The sequence below is a fragment of the Oncorhynchus kisutch genome, linkage group LG2 (assembly GCF_002021735.2).
Source record: "Oncorhynchus kisutch isolate 150728-3 linkage group LG2, Okis_V2, whole genome shotgun sequence".
Lineage (NCBI taxonomy): Eukaryota > Metazoa > Chordata > Actinopteri > Salmoniformes > Salmonidae > Oncorhynchus > Oncorhynchus kisutch.
Genome location: NC_034175.2, coordinates 24251983 through 24272384, shown reverse-complemented (window position 1 = coordinate 24272384; position 20402 = coordinate 24251983). Strand labels below are relative to the sequence as shown.

At 41.5% G+C, this 20402-nt stretch overlaps 1 protein-coding gene across 1 annotated transcript in view; it reads left to right on the top strand.

Annotated features, from left to right (window-relative positions):
- Window positions 1-18014, top strand: part of LOC109903858 (glutamate receptor ionotropic, kainate 3-like) — a 122735-nt gene extending 104721 nt beyond the window's left edge. Inside the window, exons 13-16 of the mRNA XM_031791476.1 lie at window positions 5366-5583; window positions 8563-8788; window positions 13814-14067; window positions 14771-18014. Coding sequence (XP_031647336.1) covers window positions 5366-5583; window positions 8563-8788; window positions 13814-14067; window positions 14771-14971 — 899 coding nt within the window. The 3' untranslated portion in view covers window positions 14972-18014. The remainder of the gene's footprint in view (window positions 1-5365; window positions 5584-8562; window positions 8789-13813; window positions 14068-14770) is intronic.
- The last annotated feature ends 2388 nt before the right edge of the window (window positions 18015-20402 follow it).

Here is a 20402-nt window from a genome sequence, read left to right as displayed (position 1 = left end):
CAGAATGTGGCAGGTAAAGACAGAAAACACGGTAGCATTTGTTTCCCCCATAACACAGCTGTTTGTGTTTTGGGACGAAAGGGTAAGTTGAAGAACGTGTCTGACAAATGCCAGCTGTCACTCCTCTCTGGCGTTGGCTATGGCCACAAGGTTGATGTTTATATTGTTGTGTTTCCCGAGTGCTCGTACCAAAGACCCATTGTCGAAATCTATGTCCGACACACAGCTCAGCTCTCGGTACAAATTACATTTTGTAAAATGTCACTTGGGCCTTTTATGATGCTGGAGTAGTGTAATGTAATTGTCCTTTATGCATAATTTCATAATATTAAAATATGTCAATTCTCAGCATCTTTCTTATGCCAGAGAAAGACAGTTAACTTTAGTCTTTCCCCAACCCCCAAAGAACCTATTTGAATTATCCCACCTTCTGTGTAAGCTTACACAAATCTGAGGAAGGTTAGGGGAAGGATATTACGGCGACACCACGCTAATGCGGTCGCCTCGTCCACCCTTAAAGACATTCGTAAGCAAATGGAGCCCCGTAAATGCTTTGACATAATGAAGTCAGCCGAGGATTAAAAAAAGAGCTACTAATAAAAATGTTTAACCTCAATGTAACAAGACAAATTAGGGAGGCTCGACGGTGGATCTCTGCCGGTAAGGAGCGCAAATGCGACAATCCATTAAGCACAAATGCTGTACTCCTCGGCAGCTGTTCCGCGTAGCTGCATGGTATCTCTGACTATTTGCATTGTGAGTGGAGGCTAGGAGTCTAACAGTACAATATGCGAGGGAGGAGAGGAACAAGCAAAACAGGAAGTTGGTGATTCAGCTTTGAACAGGATTGATAGTCCTTTGTCATTGGAATGGTAGGTCAACCACTTGAATCTTGAACTTATTGAAGAATATTGTTCCTTTGAATACTGTCCTCCTCTAAGCAGGTTAATGTTGTTCCCCCAGATTACATACCATACAACAGGATATTTTACTTGATACAGCAAAATGATCTAAGAGTCTATACAGTTACTTTAAAATGATTTGGACATCCAACACGGAAAATGATTTCATCTGGGATATTGACTTGCCTTGTTCTTTGGACACAAGTGAATAAAAATGCATTTGGTGACAGTAGCACGGTTAACAAAACTTAAAGGATATCTACCTTTGTAATTTGGGTGAACTATCCCTTTAAGATCATAGTGCTAATGTGGTCTGGAATTGCTTAGAACAATTATGTTAACAGGTTACAATTACTCTTTAAACATGTTACCTTTTCCCAATCCAACTCAGTGAAAGTGAAAAAAAAAGAAATAACCTGCGTCATTTGCAGTTAACTGAAAAAGTAGGTCAAACATTGATTCTCTGGAAGACATACCCACACAAAATGCGTTTTTTAAAATCCAGTTCCTTATAACAAACCTTTATATGATCTAATCGATTGGTCATGTCATTTATCAATGCATAAATAACAGTCTTCACCCTGGAGCACCATGTGCTGCCTGCGCACATTTATCTACGGTCTAGTATTGAGTAATTGTGGCCCCTATGTGTTCTGTAGCCAGGTGCGGACTGGCCATCTGGCATTTCAGGAAAATGCCAGATTACCTGTCTGTAGCAAAGAAGTTTGAGGGTCTGTGCTCAGGCTAAGGGGAATGGTGACCGGTGCGTGAGAGAGAAAAAGGACCATGGAGTTCAGCAGGTACTCACACTCAAACCGTAAAAAAAGAAAAACCAAGGAGGCAGAGAAATATACTTTATTTAATTCCATGCTGGAAAGAATACAATAAGTGCTAATGGAAAATGCAAAAAGTGCTATGTGTTCTGCCCTGATTCAAAAGGTCCAAGTATGTATCCAAAGGGTGCATTTTGTTATACAAACCAGACACCTTATGCTCTGCTGCCAAACTCACCTAACAGCCGCTGAGGAGGAAGCCATTTCATTGACATGTTTGGAAGAGGAAGAACAGCCTAATAAAACAAAATCCTGCCAGCTTGTCTGTGGGAGTGAGGTGTCCTACAAAACACACAAAATGGAGAGGTGTAAAAGCAGACCTTGCATGCTTCAAAAGAGGTGCGCTCTGGGCCGTGTGAGGCTTTTCTCATGGCAAACATAGTGTCTGATGGGTGTTGCAAAACGGGTGAAACATGAATATAAGTTGCTATATTGATACGCAAAATGTGTAAGTAACATAAGCTGTACAAAATATTGCATTTATAGTCATGGGGCATTGTTTTGACCTTATCTGTGTAATCTTAATCCAATAAGGAGAAGAGAGTTTCTCAACTTGGAAAACATTTTTAGTTTATATGACATTCAGTATTTAAAAAGAGATTAACAAGCTCTAACAGCCTCTGGCGTAGAGAGCGTGTTTTTATGTGAGGAGGCCGCTAAGGAGAGAATGTTAAGTGCAGGTAATGATTCTCACAGGAAGAGGTGCCTCCCCGATGTTAAGTTGAAGCTTTGGTTGTGGGGAAAATAATATGGGGAGAAAGCCAGGGCATTGCATTTAATAGTACTCAGTGCTTCTAAATCCACAGACAATATAACTCCCAGAAAGGCTCTGATTGTCCTTTTTCAAACTGACGATGGAGCAAGCAGTTTCCTTTTTTTATCAGACACTTCTGTGTAATGCATTGTGAATCTATCTTAAGCATGTGTGCTTTTGTCAATGCTGTTATAAGGAGCCATGAGTAGTTATGAATGCTTTTTGCAAGTCGAATATTGTACTATGGTTGATAGGGGGTACTGTGAACACATGAATTTCACACAGGTGGATCACGGCAAATGTTACCACTGTATGCAATATTGCAAGCATCAATAATTATCACAGAATGATCACAGCAAATGATTGTAATGTGTGTTTGTGTCAACGAATCCCAAAAGGGATGGGTTGCCAACTGGGTGCTTTGGCACAAAAATAGAATGTCCTTCATTCATTCAGCATCCCTGGGCCTAATACCTTTCTCAATAACATTGCCATTTTGCCGTAGTGTGTATTTAGAGTCACATCCCCCATCCTGTAACATAATTTAGATTGGAATTTTTTTGCCATTGTGTTTTGCAAGGCCTTTCACATGACATGACTACTTGAAACTATGATGTCAGCTCCTAGGCCATTCTAGCTGCAGCAGCCCTGCAGTCACTGAGATTGTGTTGCTTTGTTGACTGGAACTGCGTCATTGTCTTCTGCTCTGAAAGGACATGTGTACTTCTTTGGCTTGGAAGACATGAAGTTCTTCTTCAAGGAGATGTATAATGCATTGACAAGGTTTCATTTCCTCCGGCGGCACTATTGTTGTATTTATTAGAGTGTTCTAGGTGCCGTGCGCTCCAGCTGACAACAGCATTTTACGGCCTGGAATCCAATTGGGCTACCAGTTCCAGTTCCTTACCAGTCTGACTGCTGAGCTGGGTGTCCTCCTATTCTTAAGTGATAGTTGTTACCTTGGAGTGTTACTGTACTGGCCTTGTTTAGCCACCGTGTAAAGGCTGTCAAATCGCAAAGGACAAATCCAATCAAATTGGGTAAGGAAGGTTAAAAAGCAGACCACTTTACCTCCTCTCAGTGGGGTGGTTACTCTTCAAAATTGCCCTCATAAATCTTCTCAGTAAAGTAGTGGAGGGCACTGAACACAACCTCTGGTGGAGAGGTTGTTTTAGGCGTCGACAGGGACAGAAAATAAAGTATCTTTAGCCGTGAGTCAAAAAGCAATTGTAAAAAAGATATATGGGAATTTATCTGACGGAGGACCTCACAATGTCATACTAAATGCTGTGGGAGGCAGTCTGGCCAACCTAAGTAATTGAACATTTATGTCCTGAGACTGATAACACATTTTCAACCTGTCAAATGTAAGTTGTCACAAATGGATGTATGTTATGCATGCATTCTTTGTGAGACACTGCTCTACACAATTAAAAATCATGCAAAGAAGAATACAAAACACAAAACAGACACATTGTAATCTCAAAATGCATGAAACAGCCCAAATAAAAGAAAGTATATAGAACATACGGCTGTGGCAAAGGAGGTGGAACATTTCAAAGGCAGAGAAAGAGCAGAATCACGTTTAGATGTGACTTCTTTGTCTTGGTGACATTATTTTAATTGGACGCAGGCCTAGTGTCAGGTTTCTTTATGAAACCCCACAGCAAAAACGCCAGAATAGATTTCTGTCTGTTAAGCTTGGTGGTATCAGAGGCCGCGTTCCAGGCTGACTACTTTGCAGATGGATGCCAGATCTCCAGCCCAGACCACCCACTCCATCACTGCTTTGATCCCCTCCAGTCATTTGGGAGATACCGGTCAATTAAGTGTCGCATTGCGCCCCTCTGGGGGAGTTTTATCCCAGGGGTTATCACTATAATGAACAATTATATGTAGCTTCCCTCTATTCGGCAGGTACGCATTCATGTGTGAGCTGTGCTAGGATTTTCCTCTTGTAGGACAATAAACCTGATTGTTTAATTTTACCAGGCAAGTCAGTTAAGAACAAATTCTTATTTTCAATGACAGCCAGTGGGTTAACTGCCTGTTCAGGGGCAGAACGACAGATTTGTACCTTGTCAGCTCGGGTATTCGAACTTGCAACCTTTCGGTTACTAGTCCAACACTCTAACCACTAGGCTACCCTGTGACCTGATTATGATATCTCACAATGCATGTATAGGTGTTTAAAATGGCAACTAACCTCATCATATGATATAGCGATCAGATACCTGACTCCGCAGTCGATAACTTGCACACAACCATTGAATGGCGCATGAAACACAACTGGAATATTGTCAGCTTGGAACATGACCATTATTTTTAAATTAACTCTCAACCCAGACTGGGGTTTTGTGTTGATCCAGGAATCCTACTGTATCTGGCATTAGAGTTTGGGATCGCCCCCCAAAAGGTTGTGCTGAGCCTCTTCCTTCATAATCAGCCAATTGTAGTCACATTAAAATATAATGGCAGCCTTCCAAACTTAGGAAGGCTGCCAGGTACTTAGATATGCCCCTTTAGTTGTTTTCCATCTGAGAATTTGAGTAAGACCAAGAGTGTGTATGTTCCATGAATCCCTCTTATGTGAAAAAGCAACCATATAACCATTGTGTTTGTTATATTCTGTAACCGTCTTATATAAAGAAGATGCATATGTGATGTCAAACGTCTCCCTTATAAAGGCTATAATAAACTTTCGCCTCTGGGGGTACTCTCGAGTCAAAATGGGTCCCCTAAATGGACAGAAATATATCATAGAATATGTATAGGAACCATGCAGGCAAAATTCAAGCTAAAATGTGAACTAAACAATTACCTATAGTGTATCTGTAAGGTGACCGTTGTTCTCCCTCACCCTGTCTGCCATCCAGGCTCTGAGCTGATGCCCAAAGCCCTGTCCACCAGGATCATCGGAGGCATCTGGTGGTTCTTCACCCTCATCATCATCTCCTCCTACACGGCCAACCTGGCCGCCTTCCTCACCGTGGAGCGCATGGAGTCGCCCGTGGACTCTGCCGACGACATCGCCAAGCAGACCAAGATTGAGTATGGTGTGGTCAAAGACGGTGCCACCATGTCTTTCTTCAAGGTATGTATCATAGAAGACGGGGTCTGTCTGCTTTGGTTTTGAGTTGTGCTTTTGTTTCATGTTGATTTCATTACTCGTATTAAATAAACAATCTGCCAGGAACATTATCTGAAAAGAACATAATTAAATCTCTTCATTTCAATTCTCCAGTCATTTTAAGCAGTTTGAATGCAGCCCCATTGATTGAAGCACGCTGAGTACACACATTCTCATTCTCATAAAACGTGTTTATGAAGAACTGAGACAAGATGTTGGATCCGTACTTTCTTATATACAGTATGCTTCTCAATAAAATAAAATAATCATATTCCACAATATATATATATATTTATTTATTTTCCCAGTTAGATCTTAATTCCCGCTGCAAAAGCAAGTTCTCCACTTCTCCACGCTGTTTGATGTGATCCTCCATAATGATTTTCATAAAGTTTCAGCTTTTGCCCTGCAGGGTTCTCAGCTTTATTTTATTATTTTGAGTTTCGCCTCAGATGCTGTCACAGTGGTGCTGAATAACATGTAAGGGTTAGCTATTTTTCTGTGTAAGAAAAGGAAAATATTGGACACAGTGCTATGGAAAATGTTTTATGGACAAGGGAAGGTCCATACGTTTATGGCACACAATAGCAACGATAACAGATCATTTTACCCAGGGTGATTGTCCCAGTTTTACACTTTCAAATATTCTCTGTAATATGTGTGCCTCTGCTAAAGGGAGTATCTTTGTAGTTTCCCCTGCCTTGACAATATAATTGAGGATGTATTTTTAGTTGACTTCTCTCATTTGATATTTCCGTCATCCCTATTTCCTTTATATTGGTTTATTCATATTACATTACATTAATATTATACTTATTGGCACTTTGGGATTTTGAAAAGTGTGTTACAAATATTATTATTCATAATTTCTCTCTTTCTACTCTCTGTTAGCAATATGTCTCAGTTGCTCTATGACCCACCCGATCAGAATATCCACCGATAGAATTTTCACCCGCTTAAAGATTCCCAGTGACCACCAACAAATCCACCAGAGGAGAAAGAGAACATTAGTAACCATTCTATTCCAGGAGGCTTGATTAACATGGACTTCAATGAGGGATTAGGCATGGTCCATGGAGTAACTAGAATTTGTGATTATACCAAATTAGAGTCATCAGTTGCCTAACCATTGGAACTACTGGCTATGGTATAAACCAGGGGTGGCCAACTCTCTTTCTGGAGAGCTACTGAGTGTTCAGGCTTTTGCTCCAGCCCCTACTGAAACGCACCTTATCCTACTCATCATCTCCTCATTAGGGCCTTTAGTATCTAATGGCTGCCTGTCTACCCTGAGCTATACACATCTATTTGAACCTTCTCTAAATGAAAGATTATTGACAATTAGTCAAGAACTTGCTGTAAGTTCTCGGAACAGTAAAAAGTAGATTTTACTCCTTAAGCGTGTTTACTTTGATTAGTGACAGGTATGATTGCAGTGTTATTAGTCAGAGGAGACACAGGTGTCTATAATTACCTCATCAGTTGCAGAGCTCAAGTGCCCTCGGTTCCTTCTCGTTATCACTGGGAGGGCTAACGAGCTCGACTGAAGCGGATGAGGGAGCTGATAAATACTGAAGAGGTCGGGGAGTAGCTGTAGATATGTCAAACCACACTGCATGGAAGGGCACTGTAGGGCAAAGTAAATCTTTGCACTGTAATCTCTGGCACACTTACAGTAGCACTATGCTATCTTGACAATCAGATGTACTCTGTGTGTCACCTGCACGTCTAAATAAATAAAAATCACATTTTAACCGTCAATGCAGGAATTAAGTAACTAAAGAGCTTTAACATCCTTCATATTTTCAAATGACTATGGTGATGAGTCAGTAATTATCTGAAATTAGGTATGGAATAACATTTGACCCCTTGTCAAGTAGCATGAAATATCACATAGACAAACGCAAGGCTAATAGAGAGGAACTAAATTAATCCAGCATTTTTCACTATTTCCTGTGGATGAAAATAGATGACATTACCTCCCCTTACTAAATTATTATATCCAGTGGCACAAGTCACTTTTTATATAAAAAAATAAACAATAGATGTATGAAAGTACATATAGGACTTGAAAGCAGTGAATGTTAAAGTGACATTGCACAGTTTATTCCTTTTCTTGGAGCTCAAGGCTCCAATACGTTCCTTTATTCGTACAATTATATACAGTGCCTTGCGAAAGTATTCGGCCCCCTTGAACTTTGCGACCTTTTGCCACATTTCAGGCTTCAAACATAAAGATATAAAACTGTATTTTTTTGTGAAGAATCAACAACAAGTGGGACACAATCATGAAGTGGAACGACATTTATTTTTTCTTCATGATGCTCTCTGCGCTTTTAACAGACCTCTGAGACTATCACAGTGCAGGTGCATTTATACGGAGACTTGATTACACACAGGTGGATTGTATTTATCATCATTAGTCATTTAGGTCAATATTGGATCATTCAGAGATCCTCACTGAACTTCTGGAGAGAGTTTGCTGCACTGAAAGTAAAGGGGCTGAATAATTTTGCACGCCCAATTTTTCAGTTTTTGATTTGTTAAAAAAGTTTGAAATATCCAATAAATGTTGTTCCACTTCATGATTGTGTCCCACTTGTTGTTGATTCTTCACAAAAAAATACAGTTTTATATCTTTATGTTTGAAGCCTGAAATGTGGCAAAAGGTCGCAAAGTTCAAGGGAGCCGAATACTTTCGCAAGGCACTGTACTTCTCGAAATGGAGAATTGTGGGAAAAGGATAATAACAGCATGATAGGTGCTCAAGATTGCCAGAGTATTTTCAACACCAGAGGGCTATCGTGTAATGGGATCAACACGGTGTAGAAAACATGTTAATTAAAAAAAATTGAACTGTGTAGACTCAATGCCCCTTTGACCAGCTGTAATGCACAATCTGAGATTCAACATTGATTGTACTTTCAATTCTTCCCCTTACAGAAATCAAAGGTGTCTACTTTTGAGAAGATGTGGGCCTTTATGAGTAGTAAACAGAGTACGTCGCTGGTCAAGTCCATTGAGGACGGCATCCAGAGGGTTCTGAAGTCTGACTATGCCTTGCTCATGGAGTCCACCACAATCGATTACATTACCCAGCGGAACTGCAACCTCACCCAGGTTGGAGGCGTCATTGACAGCAAAGGCTATGGAATAGGCACTCCCATGGGTAAGATGTAACAACATCTGTACCTTAATTGATATAATAGCTTCCTGATGGTATGAATACTCTCCAGCTCTCCATACCCCCTGCAACAAGCACCATCCCCCACTGATACACTGGTAGGAGGTGGTCCTTCAAGCTGGACAGAAACAAATAACACATTCATCCTATATTTGTGCTTTCGATGCAGAGCATTTCGACTAACTACTACCGTGCTTCTATTGTATTTTACTCTTGGTATTTTTGTAATTTTTGGACTGTGTGTGTATTGTTCACTTATTGCTAGATATTTCTAGATATTTGGGGTGACAGGTACATGGTGGTTAGAACGTTGGGCCAGTAACCGAAAGGTTGAATCCCCGAGCTGACAAGGTGAAAATCTGTCATTCTGCCCCTGAACAAGGCAGTTAACCCACTGTTCACTGGTAGGCCTTCATTGTAAATAAGAGTTTGTTCTTAACTGACTTGCTTAGTTAAGTAAATAAAACAAATATATTGCTGCACTGTTGAAGCTAGAAACATAAGCATTTCGATGCACCTGCGAAGACATCTGCACAACTGTGTGCACAACCAATAAACTTTGAATTGATTTACTGTACCAGTCGAAGTTTGGACACACCTACTCATTCCAGAGTTTTTCTTTATTTTGACTATTTTCTACATAGTAGAATAATAGTGAAGACATCAAAACTATCAAATCAAATCAAATCAAATGTTATTTGTCACATACACATGGTTAGCAGATGTTAATGCGAGTGTAGCGAAATGCTTGTGCTTCTAGTTCCGACAATGCAGTAATAACGAACAAGTAATCTAACTAACAATTCCAAAAAAACTACTGTCTTATACACAGTGTAAGGGGATAAAGAATATGTACATAAGGATATATGAATGAGTGATGGTACAGAGCAGCATAGGCAAGATACAGTAGATGATATCGAGTACAGTATATACATATGAGATGAGTATGTAAACCAAGTGGCGTAGTTAAAGTGGCTAGTGATACATGTATTACATAAGGATGCAGTCGATGATATAGAGTACAGTATCTACGTATGCATATGAGATGAATAATGTAGGGTAAGTAACATTATATAAGGTAGCATTGTTTAAAGTGGCTAGTGATATATTTACATAATTTCCCATCAATTCCCATGATTAAAGTGGCTGGAGTAGAGTCAGTGTCATTGACAGTGTGTTGGCAGTAGCCACTCAATGTTAGTGGTGGCTGTTTAACAGTCTGATGGCCTTGAGATAGAAGCTGTTTTTCAGTCTCTCGGTCCCAGCTTTGATGCACCTGTACTGACCTCGCCTTCTGGATGACAGCGGGGTGAACAGGCAGTGGCTCGGGTGGTTGATGTCCTTGATGATCTTTATGGCCTTCCTGTAGCATCGGGTGGTGTAGGTGTCCTGGAGGGCAGGTAGTTTGCCCCCGGTGATGCGTTGTGCAGACCTCACTACCCTCTGGAGAGCCTTACGGTTGAGGGCGGTGCAGTTGCCATACCAGGCGGTGATACAGCCCGCCAGGATGCTCTCGATTGTGCATCTGTAGAAGTTTGTGAGTGCTTTTGGTGACAAGCCAAATTTCTTCAGCCTCCTGAGGTTGAAGAGGCGCTGCTGCGCCTTCCTCACGATGCTGTCTGTGTGAGTGGATGCCGAGGAACTTAAAACTTGCTACCCTCTCCACTACTGTTCCATCGATGTGGATGGGGGGGTGTTCCCTCTGCTGTTTCCTGAAGTCCACAATCATCTCCTTAGTTTTGTTGACGTTGAGTGTGAGGTTATTTTCCTGACACCACACTCCGAGGGCCCTCACCTCCTCCCTGTAGGCCGTCTCGTCGTTATTGGTAATCAAGCCTACCACTGTTGTGTCGTCCGCAAACTTGATGATTGAGTTGGAGGCGTGCGTGGCCACGCAGTCGTGGGTGAACAGGGAGTACAGGAGAGGGCTCAGAACGCACCCTTGTGGGGCCCCAGTGTTGAGGATCAGCGGGGAGGAGATGTTGTTGCCTACCCTCACCACCTGGGGGCGGCCCGTCAGGAAGTTCAGTACCCAGTTGCACAGGGCGGGGTCGAGACCCAGGGTCTCGAGCTTGATGACGAGCTTGGAGGGTACTATGGTGTTGAATGCCGAGCTGTAGTCGATGAACAGCATTCTCACATAGGTATTCCTCTTGTCCAGATGGGTTAGGGCGGTGTGCAGTGTAGTTGAGATTGCATCATCTGTGGACCTATTTGGGCGGTAAGCAAATTGGAGTGGGTCAAGGGTGTCAGGTAGGGTGGAGGTGATATGGTCCTTGACTAGTCTCTCAAAGCACTTCATGATGACGGATGTGAGTGCTACGGGGCGGTAGTCGTTTAGCTCAGTTACCTTAGCTTTCTTGGGAACAGGAACAATGGTGGCCCTCTTGAAGCATGTGGGAACAGCAGACTGGTATAGGGATTGATTGAATATGTCCGTAAACACACCGGCCAGCTGGTCTGCGCATGCTCTGAGGGCGCGGCTGGGGATGCCATCTGGGCCTGCAGCCTTGCGAGGGTTAACACGTCTAAATGTCTTACTCACTTCGGCTGCAGTGAAGGAGAGACCGCATGTTTTCGTTGCAGGCCGTGTCAGTGGCACTGTATTGTCCTCAAAGCGGGCAAAAAAGTTGTTTAGTCTGCCTGGGAGCAAGACATCCTGGTCCGTGACTGGGCTGGGTTTCTTCCTGTAGTCCGTGATTGACTGTAGACCCTGCCACATGCCTCTTGTGTCTGAGCCGTTGAATTGAGATTCTACTTTGTCTCTGTACTGGCGCTTAGCTTGTTTGATAGCCTTGCGGAGGGAATAGCTGCACTGTTTGTATTCAGTCATGTCACCAGACACTTTGCCCTGATTAAAAGCAGTGGTTCTCGCCTTCAGTTCCACACGAATGCTGCCATCAATCCACGGTTTCTGGTTAGGGAATGTTTTAATCGTTGCTATGGGAACGACATCTTCAACGCACGTTCTAATGAACTCGCACACCGAATCAGCGTATTCGTCAATGTTGTTATCTGACGCAATACGAAACATCTCCCAGTCCACGTGATGGAAGCAGTCTTGGAGTGTGGAGTCAGCTTGGTCGGACCAGCGTTGGACAGACCTCAGCGTGGGAGCTTCTTGTTTTAAGATAACACATATGGAATCATGTAGTAACCAAAATATATTTGAGATTCTTCAAAGTAACCACCCTAAAGTAGCCATCCTTTGCCTTGATGACAGCTTTGCACACTCTTGGCATTATCTCAACCAGCATCATGAGGTAGTCATCTGTAATGCATTTCAATTAACAGTTGTGCCTTAAGTTAATTTGTAGAATTTCTTTCCTTGTTAATGCGCTTGGTATACAGAAGATAGCCCTATTTGGCAAAAGACCAAGTCCATATTATGGCAAGAACAGCTCAAATAAGCTAAGAGAAATGACGGTCAGTCAATACGGAACATTTCAAGAACTTTGAAAGTTTCTTCAAGTGTAGTTGCAAGAACCATAAAGCGCTATGATGAAACTAGCTCTCATGAGGACCGCCACAGGAATGGAAATACCAGAGTTACCAGCCTCAGAGATTCCAAATAAATGCTTCACATTAACAAGTTTTAATATTTTTATTTAACCTTTACTAAAGGACACCAATAAGAAGAATAGACTTGCTCAGGCCCAAGAAACACACGCAATGGACATTAGACCGGTGGAAATCTGTTTTTTGGTCTGATGAGTCCAAATTTGTGATTTTTGGTTCCAACCACCGCGTCTTTGTGAGATGCAGAGTAGGTGACCAGATAATCTCTGCATGTGTGGTTCCCACCGTGAAGCATGGAGGAGGAGGTGGGATGGTGTGGGGGTGCTTTGCTGGTGACACAGTCTGATTTATTTAGAATTCAAGGCACACTTAACCAGCATGGCTACCACAGCATTCTGTAGCGAAACGCCATCCCATCTGGTTTGCGCTCAGAGGTCTATCATTTATTTTTCAACAGGACAATGACCCAAAACACACCTCCAGTCTGAGTAAGGGCTGGCCTCCACAATCACCCAACCTCAACCCATTTGAGATGGTTTGGGATGAGTTGGACCATGGAGTGAAGGAAAAACAGTCAACAAGTGTTCAACATCAAATCAAATCAAATTTATTTATATAGCCCTTCGTACATCAGCTGATATCTCAAAGTGCTGTACAGAAACCCAGCCTAAAACCCCAAACAGCAAGCAATGCAGGTGTAGAAGCACGGTGGCTAGGAAAAATTCCATAGAAAGGCCAAAACCTAGGAAGAAACCTAGAGAGGAACAAGGCTATGTGGGGTGGCCATTCCTCTTCTGGCTGTGCCGGGTGGAGATTATAACAGAACATGGCCAAGATGTTCAAATGTTCATAAATGACCAGCATGGTCAAATAATAATAATCACAGGCAGAACTGGAGGTGGACTGGGGACAGCAAGGAGTCATCATGTCAGGTAGTCCTGAGGCATGGTCCTAGGGCTCAGGTCCTCCGAGAGAGAGAAAGAAAAATTAGAGAGAGCATACTTAAATTCACACAGGACACCGGATAGGACAGGAGAAGTACTCCAGATATAACAAACTGACCCTAGCCCCCCGACACATAAACTACTGCAGCATAAATACTGGAGGCTGAGACAGGATGTGGGAACTCCTTCAAGACGGTTGAAAAAGCATTCCAGGTGAAACTGGTTGAGAGAATGCCAAGGGTGTGCAAAGCTGTCATCAAGGCAAAGGGTGGCTACTTTGAAGAATCTAAAATGCATTTTTATTTTGGTAACTCCATGATTCTATATGTGTTATTTCATAGTTTTAATGTCTTCAGTATGTTTCTACAAAAACCCTTGAATGAGTAGGTGTGTCCAAACTTTTGACTGGTGCTGTATATTAATATGCAATGACTACATTTGAGCCATATGTTGTGAAAACACCCCTGTGGCCTCATCAACGAGATCCAGCTAGTGGTTTATCTTATCTTTCAACCAGTCTAAAGCAGACCTGTTGCTTGCCTTACAGGCTCTCCATACCGGGACAAAGTGACCATCGCCATCCTGAGCATCCTGGAAGATGGCCGTCTGCACATGCTCAAGGAGAAGTGGTGGAGCGGCAGCAGCTGTCTGGACGAAGAGCGCCGTGAGAAAGCCGGCCCCATGGGCATTCCGAACCTGGGAGGGATCTTTATAGTGCTGGCGTGTGGCCTGGTTCTCTCCGTCTTTGTGGCTATAGCCGAATTCATATACAAGCTAAGGAAGACGGCGAAACGTGAGCAGGTAGATATTATCCCCATGAATCTGATTCAAGATTGGTGATCAGTAATTTAGGTACTTGATGTGATTATTTTATTAATGACATTGTTTGCATGACGTAGAGTATATAATGGTTCATTTTAGATCCTTCACTTGCCTAACTGTCCTTATTTCTAACAATATGAACACAACCTTAAAATCCAAGCTGTACTCTGTCCATTTTAGTTCCCTTTAAAGGAATTTGCATTCCCTCAAATAATCCCTGTGCTATTTGGCCATAAAATAGAACATGTATTTAATTTTAACAGGCATAATTGCAAATTGGAGCATGCCGAATTAATCTGTTATTAGTCATTGCAGATGTCAGAATACCATGAATCTCAGCAGTTGTAAATCGCAGATTGGAGTTATGCAACTAAGTGGGTTGTGTCAAGCATGCTTGTATAGGTAATGGGGTAAGAATACGGCTCTGTGTTCAATCTATCTGACAGAGCAGGAACAGTGCACATTGCGTGGGTTGCATGTGGTGGGGGTTGCAGTTTGACATGGCTGTCAGCGATGGGAGAGGAACAACATGCATGAATGTTTTGTGGCAAATGTGTTTTGCACTCTTGATTTTGTTGACACTCTATGCTGTCAGAACCATTTAAAGCTAAGGCATTTACCCCCCATCCCTTTCCCCCCCCCCCCCCCCTTCTCTCCCCTCATCCTCGCCCTTTTTGCCCAGAGGTCTTTCTGCAGTGCCATGGTGGACGAGATCAGACAGTCGTTCACCTGCGGGACGCGTGTGAAACACAAGCCCCACCACCAGGTCCCGGTCATGGTCAAGACGGATGCAGTGATCAACATGCACACGTTCAACGACCGACGACTCCCGGGAAAGGACAACTTGAGCTGCAACACTGGGATGACCCCCGTGTTCCCGTGACAGTTTGCGCCTCCCAGAGAAAGAGCCTCCTGAGCAATGTGGAGGGCATGATTGGTCCCGAAACCTGGGACAATGGAATCGAGGGGATCACCAGATTCACCATCAACCACAGCGACATAGGGACACTAACGAAACATGGAACACTATCTAAACATGGTACTATCAAAATGGCAGCATCGGCGACACAGGTATGACAACGTTCACCCATGTATTCCAAAAGAGACAGAAAAAGAGAGAGAGTGAGGTGGAGGAGAAGAACCATCTCCAAATATTCTGTATTCAAGTCCGATGTTTACGTACGTAACACAAAATATACACTCACCAAGGAATCACAAGATATCCAAGGAATCCTTGATTGACAACAAAGATTCAACCTTTTTATTGGACATATGGCATAAAGACAGAGTTGGCTTCGTTGAGCATGGCAATAAAAGAACTACAGACAGACATGGGAAATGGGGTTTTGATGGGAGATCAGTTATGTCACATAGCACATCACGATCATTCAAAGTTAAAGTTCTGACGATTCTTTTTGATCTTGTCTGGAGGTCCTTTGGCAGCAGAAAATTATGTTACCTCAAACCTTGTACAGACATAACATTGGGTTCTTGATTTGCTCTCTTTGAGTCAGTCTATTTTGTGGGAGGCGTTTATAAATGCATGGCTTGGACCATCGGCCTTCTATAATTCCACTACAATAAACATGTCCTTAGTAAATGCAGATGACAGCAATGGAATCCGAACAGTGAGCAAATCCCATAGTAAGAGAGAGCATTGGTCACTCAGTGAACTAGGTTCGCAGATTATCTTTAATTGATGAAACATTACTGTTCAAAGAGAGAGAGATATCACTGAAGCTATCCCGAGATTTTAATGGGGAGACGTTGATTTATTGTTAATGAATAACATTTCCACATGGTGCCATTTTGTTATTGTGACTAAACAAAATGTAGGGCCCAATTTGTATGTGCTTCACCACGTTACTTTCAGACATATGTTTTGTGGACGTTCAGATAATTTAGTATGTGAAAAAAAATGAAGAACTAGCCAATTGCCAAAGATATGCCCGTAAAATAAAACTAAACATTGGATGAATTTGTCAATTAAACTATGTTAAAGAAGAATAACCATGGCTTTTTCCCTCTTTACAACACAGGGTAATGTGTTTCTATCAGATGTAATGACTTTGTGTGATTGGTAAGATGCCCCAAAAAACAAATATACAATACCCATGGGATAATGAACGAGGAGTGATTTGCTTCAACGTATTCATGTACCAAAATGCAAGTACATAACTTGAAGTGTTTACTCTTATTTGGCTCCCAATGATAAACGGACACGAACCCCCTTATATTTATTTGTTGCACTACTAGTCTATATTGTCCTCTAAAAGAACTACCTGGTCTCATTACTTTTTCGACATTTACACGTTGAACAACTGTACGATTTAGGGGTATAAACTGAATTGATTTACTCATAAAAGCATAACATATTTATGGTTATGTTAAACCCAATCATACCATTCATGTTTGAGGGGTTATGGTTAGGGTTATAGTCAGCTAGCCAGCTAGCTTGGCTAGTTGGTTATCTCTAGTTGGTTATCTCTGCCCATGTCCACTTAATAAACAGTTCAGAGAAATGTGTCTACATTGGCTTTTAGTTGTCTTAAAAAAATCCATGGCAATATAGCATTTTCAGAGGGCAATTAGCCATCTGTTTCCATTTTGCCAAAATGTCTCTACAATAAGGCCCCTCAGAAATAGCCATGTTATAATCGCACAGCGTCCAATGAATTGCTTTTGCTGCTTGCAATGAATTACCTTCTAACCCTTCTGACTGCTAAACAGACACTCTAATCTAAAAATGTCAGTGATATGAAAGAAATGCAGAGAGCACAGTACAGATGTACAGACTTCATAGTCACTGTTTTAAGCTGTTTGGTTTTAGTTCTGTAATCGCAGGTGACTGTAAATGACTTGGTTTAGTAGTGTGTTGGTCGGAGGACAATGGACAAGATACCGTATGAGTAAGAAACAAATGCTGTCATCATACTCTTCCTTCTATGTGTGTTTACTTTGTGGCCACGGCAACAGTGAATGTCCTTGGGACAATTATTTAGCTTATTCTTATTGCAGGCCCAATCTAAAAGCTTTGTAGCAGCGTTACCGAACGCTATGCTACCGTTACGGAAATGAGATAGAGCTAGCCTGAGTGGCTGACAAGACCCCTTGGTTTTGGTTTTGCATATGATTTTCATACTGTGCACTAGAGATAGATATCATTCAATTAGTCAATATCATGCTCAGATGATGAGATGAACAAACAGACGGAAGATCTGAAGTTTGGTTTTTCTGTGTTTATGTCGTCTGTAACGCCTATAAACTGTATATCTGCAATGAGTATTGAGCTGTAGGATGCTAGCAGTCTATGTGAGCTGCCGGAATAGGGAGCTGAAGAGACAGCATACCTCTGTGAGGTTTACAATATTGATAAAAAAAGACAAACTATCTTGGGTTCCTTTTTTTCAACATTAACAATGTAAAGATTCAAGGAAACTTAAATCTGTGTGACTTATTATCGGTTTGGTAGAAACTCTTTGTATAAATGTTAATCAACTCCCGTCTGCAAAGTAGAGTACCTGTAGATAAGGTGAACAGGAGACAATGTATTTTGCTAAATTTTTACAGATAAATACATACATTTTTGTTCTCAGCCAAACACAATTTCTTAATTTAAATTTGGTTTCACATGCCACGTTAACCTGTACCCCACTCCCATTTCCCCATCCTCCATATTAATTTATTCGATTGGAATGGATTATAATATATTATATTGGATTAGGATCATCAAGTGCAGAATATTATATGTAAATCTTATTTTATCGCACCTAATATATTGATATGAGGTGTATGTGACGTTGTAATATTGAATTCCCCAAAACTGTAGAGGAAACTTATTTAGAATAGATTTTGTATGATCTAGCTGGCTCTTTTCTTCTCTTTTGAAACCCATGATGCAGTTGGGCAAAGACTGGTTGTTACACTACAGGTTAGACTGGCTTCCAGTTGAATTCCCCTTTGACTGCAAACACAAGGTACTTTAATGCTTTTTTTGTCAATCCACATACTCTCCGAAATAATTGTGGTGAAAATGGACATCAGTGATCCATTTTAATAAAATTATTTGAATTTACTATCAAGATTTTAGTTCAGTTAATTCAAATCAGTCCCAGTTATTAAGCATACTGTCTTTTTTATACCAAAATGTGAATCCAGTTATTTTACAACATTTTATGAAATCTAAGATAAAAAGAATGAAAAAAATTAAATGACACATAATATGTGCAGTATGTGGTATGAGTTAGAATGAGTTACACTTTATTCAGCAATCAAACAGTCACAGCGCTAGGTATTTATTTATGTTTGGTTTTGAGTTGTCTGCTTCTATCGTTTGACAGGAAACCTTTCCAATAATAGGGTAAATATGTTGGTGCCGACCAGGGTTTTCTTTGTGAACATGCAGAATTTCTATGAATATAGTTTTTTGTAACGTTTTGTAACATTTTCTGTTTACCTAATAACTGTATGTGTTAAGAGAATACCATTATTAGAATAACCAAGTAAAACATGGGGAAATATAAAATCATAGAGAAGCTATTGCGTTATTTTCTTTTTAACACACTGTGAATAATTCAATTGTACAGTTTGCTGTATGGGTTATATGATTTTAAAGTTTTAAATAAAAAATGTAAAACTACATTACTCTTGTTTGAGTCCTATTATTCATAGACACTGTGTCAGTCGATAGAGACGAGATTCATACAACTAAACCCGAGAATCCGTTGTTGCTATGCAATGCCATACATTGTAGTCTACCCAACATATTCTCAGGTTAAAATCTCCAGCTGTCTCTCTGATTGGTAGACGACAATGTATTGCAACAATGTACAGCACAGATTGAATGCAGGTCTGAACATCTACTCTGGAATTCTATGTATTAACAGGTTGTTTTGCACTACTAGTGGAGTGGTACATTATATTCTCAGGTTGTTTCACATTTGTATCCTTCCCGGTATGGAAAGGTAAACTTTTCACACTGCAGTGTTTCCAAACTTACTCTGCAGAACTGGCTCAAGGAGAACTTTGTTGCCATTTGCCGTATGGATCCATTCACTCAGGGTGGAATATCCCTTTGAAGTCATGCTTTACCTGAGGTGGCTGATACCGAACCACTGAAGTATAAGTGCACAGTGACATGAAAGGCAGGAGGGCACCACAGAGAAACTTGTGCATTTTTAAACCTGCTATTTACAAGATTACCATTGTGACTCGCTAAGACATGCATATCAAGCAGGGAGAGTGGAGAGAGTAGTGCATGTTGGAGTGGTAAGTGACTGAGCTGTCTAATGTGAGGGGGGGGGCACTTCTGCTACGCGAAAAAGATGGATAGAGGCCTTCTGAAGAGAGTTCATCTGCAGTGACCGCATCTGAGACTCCAGGGGTAATTACTGATACACACTGAGCGGCCATTTGTCTTTCATGACTATTACTCAATGGCATACATCCACACATGAGAACATAGAAGCCTTCTTAGAAAAGGTCTCTTCTGCTATTGTCTGTTACTGTGACATTTAATGAGGAACAGCAAGCAGAGAAACATTATTGTCTAACAGTCTTTGTCTAGGCCTTGATAGAGATTGCCAACCATCATCCCTTATAATACCATCCCAGTAATCATCATCATCATCATCATTTGGCTGCAGAACAGTTGTATAACCGACAGAACAAGTGACAGAATAAGTGACAGAATGCAATATTTCAAGAAAGGAAGCACATAATACATAGTCCGTCCATTGAATCATGGCCCGTCACACTATATTACATCACCAAAAGTATGTGATCACCTGCTCGCTGAACATCTCATTCCAAAATCATGGGCATTAATATGGAGTTGGTCCCCCCTTTGCTACTGTAACAGCCTCCATTATTCTTGGAAGGCTTTCCTATAGAAATTGGAACATTGCTGCTGGGACTTGCTACCATTCAGCAACAAGAGCCATTAGTGCGGTCAGGCACTGATGTTGGGTGATTAGGCCTGGCTCGCAGTCGGCCATCCAATTATTCCTGAAGGTGTTCGATGGGGTTGAGGTCAGGTCACTGTGCAGGCCAGTCAAGTTCTTCCACACTGATCTCGACAAAACCATTTCTGTATGGACCTCGCTTTTTGCACGAAGGCATTGTCATGCTGAAATAGCAAAGGTTCTTCTTCCAACTGTGGCCACACAGTTGGAAGCACAGAATCATCTAGAATGTCATTCCCTTCACTGGAATGAAGGGACCTAGCCCCTGACCATTATTCCCCCTCCACCAAACTTTAAAGTTGGCACTATGCATTGGGGCAGGTAGCGTTCTCCTGGCATCCGCCAAACCGA